The sequence below is a fragment of the Struthio camelus genome, chromosome W (genome assembly GCF_040807025.1).
Source record: "Struthio camelus isolate bStrCam1 chromosome W, bStrCam1.hap1, whole genome shotgun sequence".
In the NCBI taxonomy this organism is placed as follows: Eukaryota; Metazoa; Chordata; class Aves; order Struthioniformes; family Struthionidae; genus Struthio; species Struthio camelus.
The window spans coordinates 66,447,684-66,459,812 of record NC_090981.1 but is presented as its reverse complement, the minus strand read 5'-3'; the positions used below and the strand labels follow the sequence as shown (position 1 = coordinate 66,459,812).

At 38.1% G+C, this 12,129-nt stretch overlaps 1 protein-coding gene across 5 annotated transcripts in view; it reads left to right on the top strand.

The window, feature by feature from the left end:
- The window catches only part of LOC104138494 (dymeclin), a 231,246-nt gene that overhangs the window by 162,768 nt on the left and 56,349 nt on the right, over window positions 1-12,129 (top strand). For all 5 annotated transcript variants that reach the window (XM_068924734.1, XM_068924731.1, XM_068924732.1 and 2 more), the window contains one exon: window positions 1,264-1,366. In XM_068924734.1, coding sequence (XP_068780835.1) covers window positions 1,264-1,366 — 103 coding nt within the window. The remainder of the gene's footprint in view (window positions 1-1,263; window positions 1,367-12,129) is intronic.

Below are 12,129 nucleotides of genomic sequence, written 5' to 3'. Positions count from 1 at the left end.
TGTGTCAGTCTCTATCTCTGTGTGGTGTCTGCTGATAGAAATCCGTGATTCGCTTATACAGCAGCTTTATGGAAACGTCTGGGCGTTGGAAGCTACTAAGCACTAGCAGTAGTCCTGTATCCACTGCTACTATTTACTTCAGGTCTTTCCTGTGCCTTTGCACTCAAGTTATATTCTTCGTTTGTATCAAAATATCCCATCCTCTATGAGTGTCACCATGCAAGGAGCGACTTTCTTAATTCCACCCCGTGCTGCTGTCTGTCCTCCTACAAATCCGTATATCAAGTCCCGTTATTTCAGCCACTCTTCCTGTGCTGGGAATGTTACAGGCTCTGTGCAGCCTTGTTGTTTTCCAAACACGACTATCATCTCTCCCAAATTCGCTTTAGATCATAAGATTATTGCTAGAGGGATCTGTCCTGGGTTGTATTTGTGAAGCAGCGCACGTCTTTGGGTTTGGATATTCAGTACTATCTTGTGAAGTCTGCAGTGACAGCCTGCGTACGAGCTGTGTAACATCTGGCGATGCTATTATTTGTATGACTGGCACAAAAGAATCACAGTAGGATTTTTTAATGATTCAGGATTGCTAATTTCATCAAATTAATGCAATTTAGAAAAAGACACTGACATGCTCTTTTCAAAATGCATGAAAAAATACTTTCTCTATTATGTGTGTGGACCTCTGACTTCACAGATTGTAAAACTAACATGATACTTCATTGACTTGAGCTAAAATAAATTTGAGAAGTACATGTTATAGTAAAAAGCGTAAATTCAGCCCCTGAATATCCAAACATTCTGTCTAATACTTGAATTCTTTCTATACAGAACACTTAAGTCGCTGAAAAAAATACTAAGGATAAGGAGGGAAAATAAGTATATTGCATGAGATGCTGAACTTAAAAATTGCATTTTAATGAATACCTATTGGTTATGAATTAAAAATGCATGTATAACACTAATTCTGTTATAGTTTGACTTTTAATAACTTAACTATGAAAATATGATGTTCTTATCACTTACTGTATAGAATATTTCTATAATTCACATACTGCTGTTGTTTATCCCAGATGTGTAAAAAACAAAAAAAAACAAAAAAACAAAAAAACCCTATGTAATGGTTGTGCATTGCATTGTATTTTTAAAAATGTCTTTACTCAAGTTTGTGTGTATGATGAAGTACTTCTTCTGACTGAATTGTCTATCTGAGAGAATAACTGTGAATATATTTGAATGTTTCCCCCCCTTTTTTTTTTCCAGTTTGTTTTCTTTGTTATCCAGAAAACACAACAAAGTTTTGGAGCAAGCCACGCAGTCCTTAAGAGGTTCCCTCAGTTCAAATGACTCTCCACTTCCTGATTATGTGAGTATTGAGCTTAATGTTCTAGTAGGTGCTTCAAAATAGAAGTAATACATCCCTAAATCTGCAAAGATTTATCAAAAGTGTGACAACTAAGCAACCACCAACACCAAAATACAGGAACATCTATGAATGACATCATGTCTGAAACTCTGTTTAAAAAAAAAAATTACACTTACAAATGGCAAACCCGCAACTATTCATAGCTAAGAAACGTACTGTACGCTGTCAGCTTGCAATTTTCAAGACATTTGCATTTCAAGATATATATACCATGCTGTTAAAAACATTATTTTTAAGAACAGGACTTTGGCATCCACAGTATCCAAAAAATGATTGAAAACAATTCCCAGTGAACCTTTGGGACAGTACTGCTGTTGTGGATCAAATTGGCATATTCTGAACATTTGTATATACACAGAGCTCTTACCAGTTTGCTCAGCCACTACCCACACACAGTCCATGATTTGGTGATTTAATTGCATTGTTGCTGGAAAAATCTCTAGCTTCATTACAAGAAGGAGACTTCAAGGACTTAAATAGCACTTTCATACTCCTTAAGTATCTTTGGTTTATACTCATTTGAACTGTCATATTGTGTAAAAAAGTTATCTTGTTTTTTTTCGGTTGCTCTGAATTTTTGAGGATAAAATTGTAAAACCTCTTTTATTCTGAGAGTTAATACATGTTCCAGGACACACCTGTCTGAGACTTTACATATTATATTACTCTAGTGTTAAGTATAGAAGTTCCAAAAAAAAAATTACTTTTATATAATAGTTTAATAACTTTAATTTAATTCAACTAAGCTTATTTCTTAACCTGCATCTCTCGGTTACTACTGCTGGCACGCAACACAGAAACTAGAGATGTTTTGCTATTCAGAGACAGTCTGGTTTATAGAGCAAATAAATCACTTGCAGCTTTTTCCTATATATCCTTGCTATCTTCTATATCATATCTTAATTCTTAGCAAGTTCCTTACAACGCCTGTGATTTTAGGGCCTCTGATTTGTCTCTGAGAGGTTGCTATGTGACTTTTAGTTTATCAGCTGTGTTGGAACCCCGGACATTTCAGAAAAACCCCTCACGCTTGTCTGTATTTAAAGAGGAGAAGGAGATGTACATTTGTCTTGTGAGATGATACCCAAGCTCTCTTAAAGCTCTTTCACCGGCATAGGCATTAACAACCGTGTGGCCCGTAGCCTTCAGATACCTTGCAGAGGATTTGACGTGGCAAGCGGCCCTTCCCCTTGGGTTCAGTTCTCCGTCAATATGACCTGAGGATGTAGCAGCACGCTTGTAAGGGCTGCCGTATTTTGGACGCATTAAACGTTTCTGACTGCTTTGATTGGTAAGGCTCTTGGGCTGTATTTCTTAGCGGTGATTAACCCCAGTGTCATGTCAGGTCCTGACTTAGGCATTGGCATCACTAAATGTTCACGTTTCTCCTTTGGTCTCGTCGTTCTGGTCTGTCTTGGAAGGTTACGGTGTTTCAGTCGGCTTCCATGCCAAAGCGATGTTGCTTCGGTGTAGGTGAGGTTTTTAATGCCTGGCCGGCAGACCTTACCTCGTTCTGCAGAGAGTCGCAAAACAGTCAGAACAGAAGTTCCCAGTGCTACACAGCAGCAACCGTGGCTGTCCTGGTCCATGTCTGTGGATTTGCGCTGTCAACGTGAACCAGATCAGTGAATAAAATGTAAAATACCTCCCCATTTTGTAGGCTGTCTTCGGTAAGATAATGCTGTGCGACCTACAGTGTCGCAGCAGAGTGTCCACCCGCAAGGGCCGAGGGGATGGAGCTCTGTACGCCGGCGTTGCTGCTAAAGGCTGGGTATTTTGAAACGAATCACTGAGGCATTGTGGGGCCTTAGTCAACTCCCAGGCACCTGCAGGTGCCTAGATAATAGGGCCAACATTTTTAACGCTAATTTTTATTCCTAATGCAGAATGCAGTTGTATGTGGCCTTCTGCCTGAGGGAGGATACTGGTTTTATGAGAAGAGACCCTTAGATTTGCTCCCCTAGGAAAACCAAGTAACCATCCCGAAGTTCAGAGGAAAGAAAACAGCATCATGCACACATAGATATTCAGGTACACATATATGTATATTTGTGCACACATGCATGTGCATATATATTTGCACGTGTGTGTGCATGCATGCTTGTGTATATAAATATGTATTTGTATGCATATATAAACTTAGTCTTTGAAGACTATTTTATAATAGGTCTTGGACTTCTTTGCTTACTGGATACCAACACTGCAGCCGAGGAAAGAAGCCATGGTGCTGTGGGGAACGGGCACGGGGACAGATCCGTCCCCTCACAGATGGAGGCAGCTGAGAATTGCAGTTCATAAAGCACTGCTGGGTCGATAGTTAGATACTTTACTCACTTTCTTCCTTTTTATTATTGTTATGATGTTGGTCAGAAGGGTGGGGAGGAGAATGACAGCAGTTGGAAAGACTGCTTTAGAGAAGAATAAAATCACTGAAGTTTTTATTGCCTGTGTTTTGAAAGAAGAATGCGTATTTTTATGCATGGCTTTTTTCCATAATTGCTCAGGTGCCAACTCAATCTGAGGAACACTCAGCTGATGAAAGTTGAGGCAAGGTTTCATTTACTTGCGTTGAGCATCACAAGCATAGTCTGCTTTTGAAAACCCATGTTTATATTGTATGTTTTCTGAAAGGGTGTGTTAGATGGGTGCAAGAATGCCCCAAGAAGCTTAAGGACTGAAGATCCTAGGCACTTAGATAAATTAAGTGTCTGAAGTCTTGAAACCACTATTGACTGAAAAGGGATTTCCTCTTTTCCATCTCTCTGTTCCACCACTGTCTTCCAGCATGGAACTTAAAAAAAAAAAAAAAAAAAAAAAAAAAACACCACGGATGATGCCAAGATTTCCTTCTCTACTCCAGATTTTTGTCTAGAGAGGAGAAGAATTATTGAGTAGCCTAATCTCTTAGCAGGTTTCGTTCAGACCAGTCTTAAATACCTGTTTTAAGCATGCGGTTCTCTTGATTTTTAATTCACTCTTATACCTGGCTTTTTCTTAATGTGTTCTCTAATCCAAAAGTGAATTTATATGGTCCCAAGGTCACATGGGAGTAAAACATACATAAAATTGTCCTGTGTTGCTTATGTTCTCATCTTCCTTTGCATGTCTTTCTGCTCATTTGTGAGTACTAGACTTTGAAAAATAATTGCGGTAAATAGTTTGCATGCCTTCATAGGGCCGTGAAGGAAACAGGCGGCAAAAATCAGCATGTATATTCTGTAATTGAGCCCTGTCTGTTGCGCACATCATATGAGGCAGAGGTCTGGTGGATTAAAATAAGAAAAGGTAATGGGCTTGGTGTGGTTCTACTTAGTAAAGCTAGATTGGTTCCCTGATCTGGTGCAAGGTTAAGCCCCAATAAAGTGTAGTCAATACAAGGCAGTGAAGGGAAGTGGCCTTATGGGGACAGGGACACAATACAGGCGCAGGAAGGTACAGCTAGAGGGGCGGTGAGGGGAACCCGTTACGCTGGTGTTGCTGCCAAAAAGCTGCGTCATCAAATAAAACCTGTCCTCAGATGCGGGCTGTTTGGTTAGACCAATTCTCAGTCTATGCCATGCTGGTACTTTGCTTACGAGTCGTTTAATAAGTTTCTTAATAAGCAGTGTTTTCGTGGTAGCAATTACCTGTTTCGAAACAGCACACTTCTGTCAGGTTGTCCCCGTCTGCAAGCATCTCCAGGCTTGAAGAAACGTGAAAAATTCAATTAGATTGTTTATAGCTTTCTTGCATTCAATGAAAGCACGTTTACTGAAGTTTTTAACTAGCAAGATAGCCTGTAATTAAAATGATCGAGAATTGTGCTTCTTTCAGTCCAAATAAAAAAAAAATTGAAGTAAATGTATCATGTTTTTATTTTATTTTCTTACATCCTAATGTCATTCTTTAAATCATAGCTATGTAGCAGCGTAACCAGAGGCACGCTGACTTCCCTGGGAAAGTAGTGCATCAGACCTGTTTTTGGAGTTTTGCAGTATGCCCAAACTCTTGCTCTGTAAGGGTTTCATAGCATTGTGTGTGTGTTTTGAGCACTTCATTACGTGGTGGACCACAGCTGGCTATGAGGTCTCCTCTAACTGTTTCTTAGGAGGAAGGGAGGAGGAGAGGAAGAAAATTTTGAACTTTGGCAAGCTTATGCTAAGGAATCAGAATTCTCTCCCAGATCTGATATAAGGATTTATTTTAGGTAAAATTTGAGGAAAATAAAAATCAAATGTAGGAACAGTTTTACATTCAAGTAATTTGGCAAGCATTATTGCTTTGGTCATCAATATATATTTGGCTACATAGCTGTGATTTAGCTTCCAAATTTATTTCAACATAATTTAATGCCACGCGGAAAGGAGATTTTATGGCAGTAGGAGTTGAACCTTGTTTTCGTGGCGATGGACTTGAGGACCCAGTTAAATGAAGACTCCTTGGAGCGTATTTTCAGACTCATTCACCATCCACAACAGTTCTGAGCACCGAGGTGCTGCTGTCTGCTGAGAGATCTGAACTTCTAAGTCTTTATTTTCAGGCTAGCTAACTAACGTCCATGAGGATTTTACCTGCAGACTTTTGTTGGTTGATGAAATAGTATGGACAGAAAATAGCTTAGCTGATTATAGTTGGTAGCTGATGGCTAGCCACACAGGAAAAACTGTAAAAATTCATTTCTGTTTAACTTTTTTTGTTTTACTTTCTAAATATTGGCTATAAAAAGTGGATTTCATTCCAAATACAGCTTAAACAGGAAGAAATTTAAATATAATTCCATTTAGTGCTGAGATCTACAATTATTTCATATGTAGGACTGTCATTTAAACAGCACTTGAACGGTGGAGGAATTCTGTCAGTGCTGGAAGTAATGTAACACAGGTACACTTTTTGTACAGTTTATAGAAATGTACTCCTCTGAATATATGAAGAGCCATCCTTTAAACTGCTGTGCAAAATCTGCTCTTTCTGTGTTAATTGAGGTCTTGAAATTAATATGTATTGCTAAGTTGAAGGGAAATTTTAAGGACTTTGAATGCAGTGAGCTACGCGTTGAAGCCTGCGGTAGCGAAAGGTGGTGGCGTTGCGAGTGTTCCTCATCAGGGCTGACTTCTCTCTTCCTGGCTCCTTCCCAAACTAGTTAAACTTACCTGCTGGGCGGAGATAATGCTGTCGGGACGCCTGGAGTTCCAGAAGTGTCAATGCATTTTTCTCTTGTATTAATTAATATAATTCACTTTGGGTTCTGTGCGATGCAACTTCTGTATTTCTTCTGCCTCCCTTTTCTTTTGCAGTTTATGCTCCATAATGGGCTAAATGAAGTCCAATATTTAGATTCTTCTTTGATTTAGCCTTGATTTATATGGTAAATAGAAAGCAGCTGTCTATTTAAGCATCTAATTCTTGAAACTCTTAGGCCCCTCCAGCGTCATCTGGAAATAATGTAGCTTGTAAAACAAAGCTAAGAAGAAAAAGCAATGTTTGTTTTATGTGGGATGAATGACTTCAGTTGGGGTCCTTCTAATTCGGCCATTATGAGGGTTATTAAAAAGCAGTATTACAAAAGTGATTTCAAAAAAAGACTTTTTTTGTAACTTTGTATCTTGTTATTACAGTTGATTATATTCAAAGCTGCAAGTACTTCATAAATAGTCCTTCATCCCAGTTTCTCCAACAGAGAACCAAACTAATCTCCCTGCTATACATGGGTAGATGTTGAGTGGTTCCCGCCTTTCATTTACTCTAGAAAGAAATCATCTTTTGTAAGTAAGGTCTGCATATTTATCTTGTAAATTTGGGACTGCTGAAGAGTAGTTGAAGTAAGGTCTGTGAAGTGGAATATTAGCCATCTTTTAAACGTGATGAATAAAATCTGAAAGCTATAAATTTTCAGCATGCAGTTATATTGCAGTGGATGAAAGATGACAGTACCATAGATCCGAAAGAATGAAGTAAGCCTTATTGTCAATATATGCAATTTAGTCATGACTTTGCTAAACAACTAAAGCAAAATTAATGTTCTGGAAATGTGTGATGCTAGCAAGCGTGGACTAAAATCTGTTACCCGTGGTATTTGTCTACCGTTACGTTGTCATATGTAAATCCTGTTCTGTCCCTTTCAAGGTACTAACCCATCTTTTTCCACATAACCTTGCCTGAAAGGTCAAACTTACGGGGTCATCTGATGCTGGCATACTTTCTTGAAGGACGACATACGCGCAGAGAGTTGGTGATCTTAGCCTTTGCAGCACGTAACAAACAAGTATTTCATTCACTATCAGTCTGGACAATATTCAAATGTAAATAAGAGCTGTAGTGTTTTGGTGTCCTGTAACATGTTCTCCGTTTACGTGGATATGCTGCAGCTCTACCCTATGTTTTTAACTGTCTAAAGAAACGTGTTCATGCAGAACTCTGCCACCAAACATAAAGGTTTCCCTTCTAATGCATGTTAAGATATTCAGAAATGGGAAGTATTCCCTGGGGTCATCCAATGACTGTACTAATGATGTAGAAAGACAGTTAAGCTAACTTCCCAATAAACTGGTCAGCTGTGAGTAGGTTAGTGGGATGTATTTAATATTTTTTAACTGGTAGTCTGCAAAAATATTGCTTATCAGTAGTGGTGTTGAACATGCCAAATGTGTATGCTGCAGTTGAATAGCCCGTTGGCAGAATGGGGAACTTCTACCAGATCAAATTAAGACTCCTTATTGACATATGTCCATATTTGACAAATACTGGCAAGAAAAGCTAAGCTCGTTTATTTTGTCATAACATTTCTTCAAAACTTAGAAACCATGTACTTTTAACAAAAACACTTCGCGGTTATTTTTGTGTACGTTCTCTTCCATTTTCATACGTGAAAAGGTATGGGTTTTTTGATTGCCTTAGCCATGCACTGTAAAGAGTCTGACTTAGAGGTTCTGTGTTTTTGTGTATGAATTTTTAGATACTTTTGTTGTCTACTTTAAGAAGCTTCTTCAAATATGATTATAAAGAAAAGGTTTTTTAGGATGTTGTTGTCTGAAGATGGTATATGTTAATATTTGTAATAGTTTTTTATGAGGTGTATGGATTCGGGCAATTTAAGTTGAGTTCAATATGGAAGTTGCCTTCTTCTGTGCTAACTTACCTTCTTCCTGATTACTCTGAGTTGATGGCTTTTGAGCAGAAGTGACGTCTGCAGGATCAGGTTATTCTTGGGTATGTCTATCTCCACTCCGTTATTGAGCCAGAGGCCTATAAATACATTTTCTAAATATTAGTCATCTCCTCCTCCAGATGAATTATATTTTAGTTTAGAGAATATTACTCCTACCTAATCCCCCTATTTTTATATCATCAAAAGATAGCATTTTCAGAATAGACTGAAATAACCAATCTAAGCCAAATCTAAAGCAAGCTTTTTTATTTAGTAATAGCAAAATTCTGAAGTTCTGTCTGAATTCTTAATCAGTTCTTGCCTTGAAATCAATTGGAAACTTTCCTGAGTCTGCATAAATTATCCTTAAACAGAAAGAACAAACTATCCTAAAATTCTGTGGCAAAGATGCTGGTGGAGCTCAGGCTGTTTAAACTTTTGAACATTAGTATGAAGGACTAATGGTTTTTGCAGTCGATCTTGGCGTTGTTGTTTCTTTGCTAATTTGCTTGCGGTCAAAGGATTTTTGGACAAGCATAGTGTAGTTTGCAAATCCAAGAACGTGTTCTTCATTCACCGTACAGGAGTTCCACAAAAGTCTCCGTCTCCTGTCTTGTGTGTTCCATTGCACTAAACCTTATTTCACTAATAATCCTCGTTACTTGAGAACAATACCGTGTTTACTATCTACAGTTTATTGCAGAATATTCAAGTGTTGCAGCAGCATTTTAGGATCATCTGATTCAGAAACTTTCATTCTTTAAATTAATGAGACGTGGAAATAAATTTCAAGAGCTGGAAAAAAATTCTGACACGAGTAGGTAGATCAGTACATCAGAACGTGCCATCTCTCTACAGTACAAGCTGCTACTAAAGTCTTGTAAAAAGCCAATTATTTTGGTCATTCTGCATATTTGAAGAAAGCTATATGTTAACCTCAAAGGTGTTTTTTTCTTATATTCCTTTTCTAATAGTTGCATAGTTATAGGAGGTGTCATTAATTTGCAGAAGAGGGTTGAGTTGGCATTTGTTTGCGTCTTTGTACTCAGAAGAAATGTTTTGGATAAGACTTCTTACAGGAGTGTCCTTAAAAGAGAAGGTGATTATAGCTAAGCAAGTTGTGAGAGTTTGTTTTAAAATGAGACCTGTCCCCCGATTAAACAGTCGAATTTTGTGCACTGATTTAATACCACGCATCTGGGTGACTTGCATTTGAGAGAGTCGGAATCCTGATGCAATATATTGATTTTAGAAGAGCCTAAAGTGTGGCTCGGCTGTAGACAGAGTATATCACCATCAAGAGCCTTCCCAAGCCTCTCTGTAAATGCTATTTATTACTACCTTGTAAGCCAGCACGTAAGCCTTTTCAGGAAAAGTTGCGTGTTCTGTATGGTTGGAGTTTGTCAAGCCTCCAGACAAACACCAAAATTCAATGCAATAGCTCTGCGGAGTGGAGCATTTCTGAAAAGAGTAAGATTTATTTTTTTTTGACTTCTGTATATTTCAACGATGTGGTAAAGCAACATTTTAGTATTCGTAAAGCAAGGCTTCGAGATCGAAAGGTGTTAACACTCGAGAACCAGAAGTATGTAACCGTATGTTATAAACGTGTTAGGGGTTCTCTTTTTAAACGTAGAGTCATATATATAGAGAAGAGGAAATGGACACACGAGAAAATCTGTTCAACCCCTTTTAGGCTGCTTGGTACCAAATACTTAATTGGAATTGAAATCTTTTAATGTTACTTTTCCTACATGAGGTATTTGTGAAACATTAAAACTTTTCAGACTGCTTCTTTTCATATTTTACAGTGAGGACTAACCAATGAGGTTTTGGAAATCTTTCAGTTGGATGATGCTGTCTTTAAAAAAAAAAAAAAAAAAAAAAAAGCTACTTATGTTGAAAGGAACTATCTAGATATTGGAAAAAATAGCATAACAGACCTCTTCAGGTATCAGTCACTTGAAATTTGAGAAATCCATCCTTAAAAAGATGGCCAGCGGAGGAAAATGAGAGAACTGCAGGTAAAACACAAGTTAGTGATTTAAAAAAGCAGAATATGAAGAAGGTAGTGTGGTTCAGACTGCGAATAAATCAGTATAAAATCATTCACCTGCCAAATTCCTGCTCAAATCCATCTGACCTGGAACATACCGAAGTGAAAAAGTAACTGTGTTTGACCTGTGCAGAGCCACACTTATTCCAGCTGTGCCCAGTTTATAAAAATGCAGTCACTCCAACTTACAACTTGTTCAAAGGGATAATATCTCCAAGATAACAACATACCAGAGTGTCTCACCGAGGGTGGTTCTTGTGCTAATGTCCATCATTAATGGATGTCCACCTACGCTATCAAGCAAGCTAACTGCTGTTAATTGGGAGTGTGGGTGGTCAAGGGACCGGATGACGGGATGAAGGAAAGTAAAAGCCTTTAAACAGGATGAGTCAAATAAGATTGAAAGACAGTCTTTCAATGAAGTGAGGAACAAAAAGGTTTCACTGAGCAGAATAATTGAATAGGCAGAAATTCAAAACCAAAAATACCCCTCTAGGGCTGGTTCCTCACTTGCTGCTCATGGGGAACATCACATGTAGAAAAATAAGACACTGAAAACTGATCCCCTGCAGTAGAGCATCAAATCACCTGGCCTGAAAAGAAGTATTAAAGAAATGGAGAACAGAGAATTTTAATTTTGTTGATCACTATGGAAAGTGATGCATTCTTGTCCTCTGTGGACTAACTTTTGTGAGAAACCTGTCAAAATTTGGAGCGTACAGGAGCAGAACTTTGGGAGAGTGTGTTTTGCATGTTTGTTGAATTCTATGAAGTCATGACGTTTTTCACAGACGCAGTTGGAAAGAGAAATCCCTTTCATGTAAATAGCGATTTCTGTTACGTTTCTCCTTTCTTTGTGGTTTATGCGCTAAGAGAGGTAGAGGAGTACATGGTACCTTTCATGTGCTAGATCAGTCCGTGTAAGTATGAGTTCTTTTGCAGGATTTACTAACTACAGGAACAATAATCCAGAAATTGGACAAAAAGTAACAATTGTTAACATGCTACAAATTAGATAAACACATGGCAGTTAACTGTCATCACAGTCCTTTATGTGAACTTGTAATTAAATGTATCTTAAAACATATACAACCATTGGGATGGGGGAGGAGGCTATGTTTTCAGTCTTTAAGATGGTATCAGGCTTTTGAGCGTTTAACCTGGCCACTTTTAATTTTAAAGAAAAGCAGGAGGGTTTTTTGCATTAGCATAAATTCTCTCTCTCGCTCTCTTTTTGTTTTTCTTGAGATTTCTGCAAAAGCCAACATAATATGTTTTAACTTTTTTATGGAGGAAATAAATAAATGGCCTGGTCATGCTCTACATCAGTTTTCTGCTAGTGAAATACCAAATATTCAATTTCAGGGAAAGGTCTTTTAAAACATTCCTAAGAAGAAAAAGCTGTAATATATCACCTTTATTTAATCCTGCTCTATTATTATCCCCTACGCTGCTGGGAGAGGGTTGGGATGGGCTGACTGACTACGCTGCTTTGAAGTAAAGTGGAGGCGAGTAAGAGGTTTA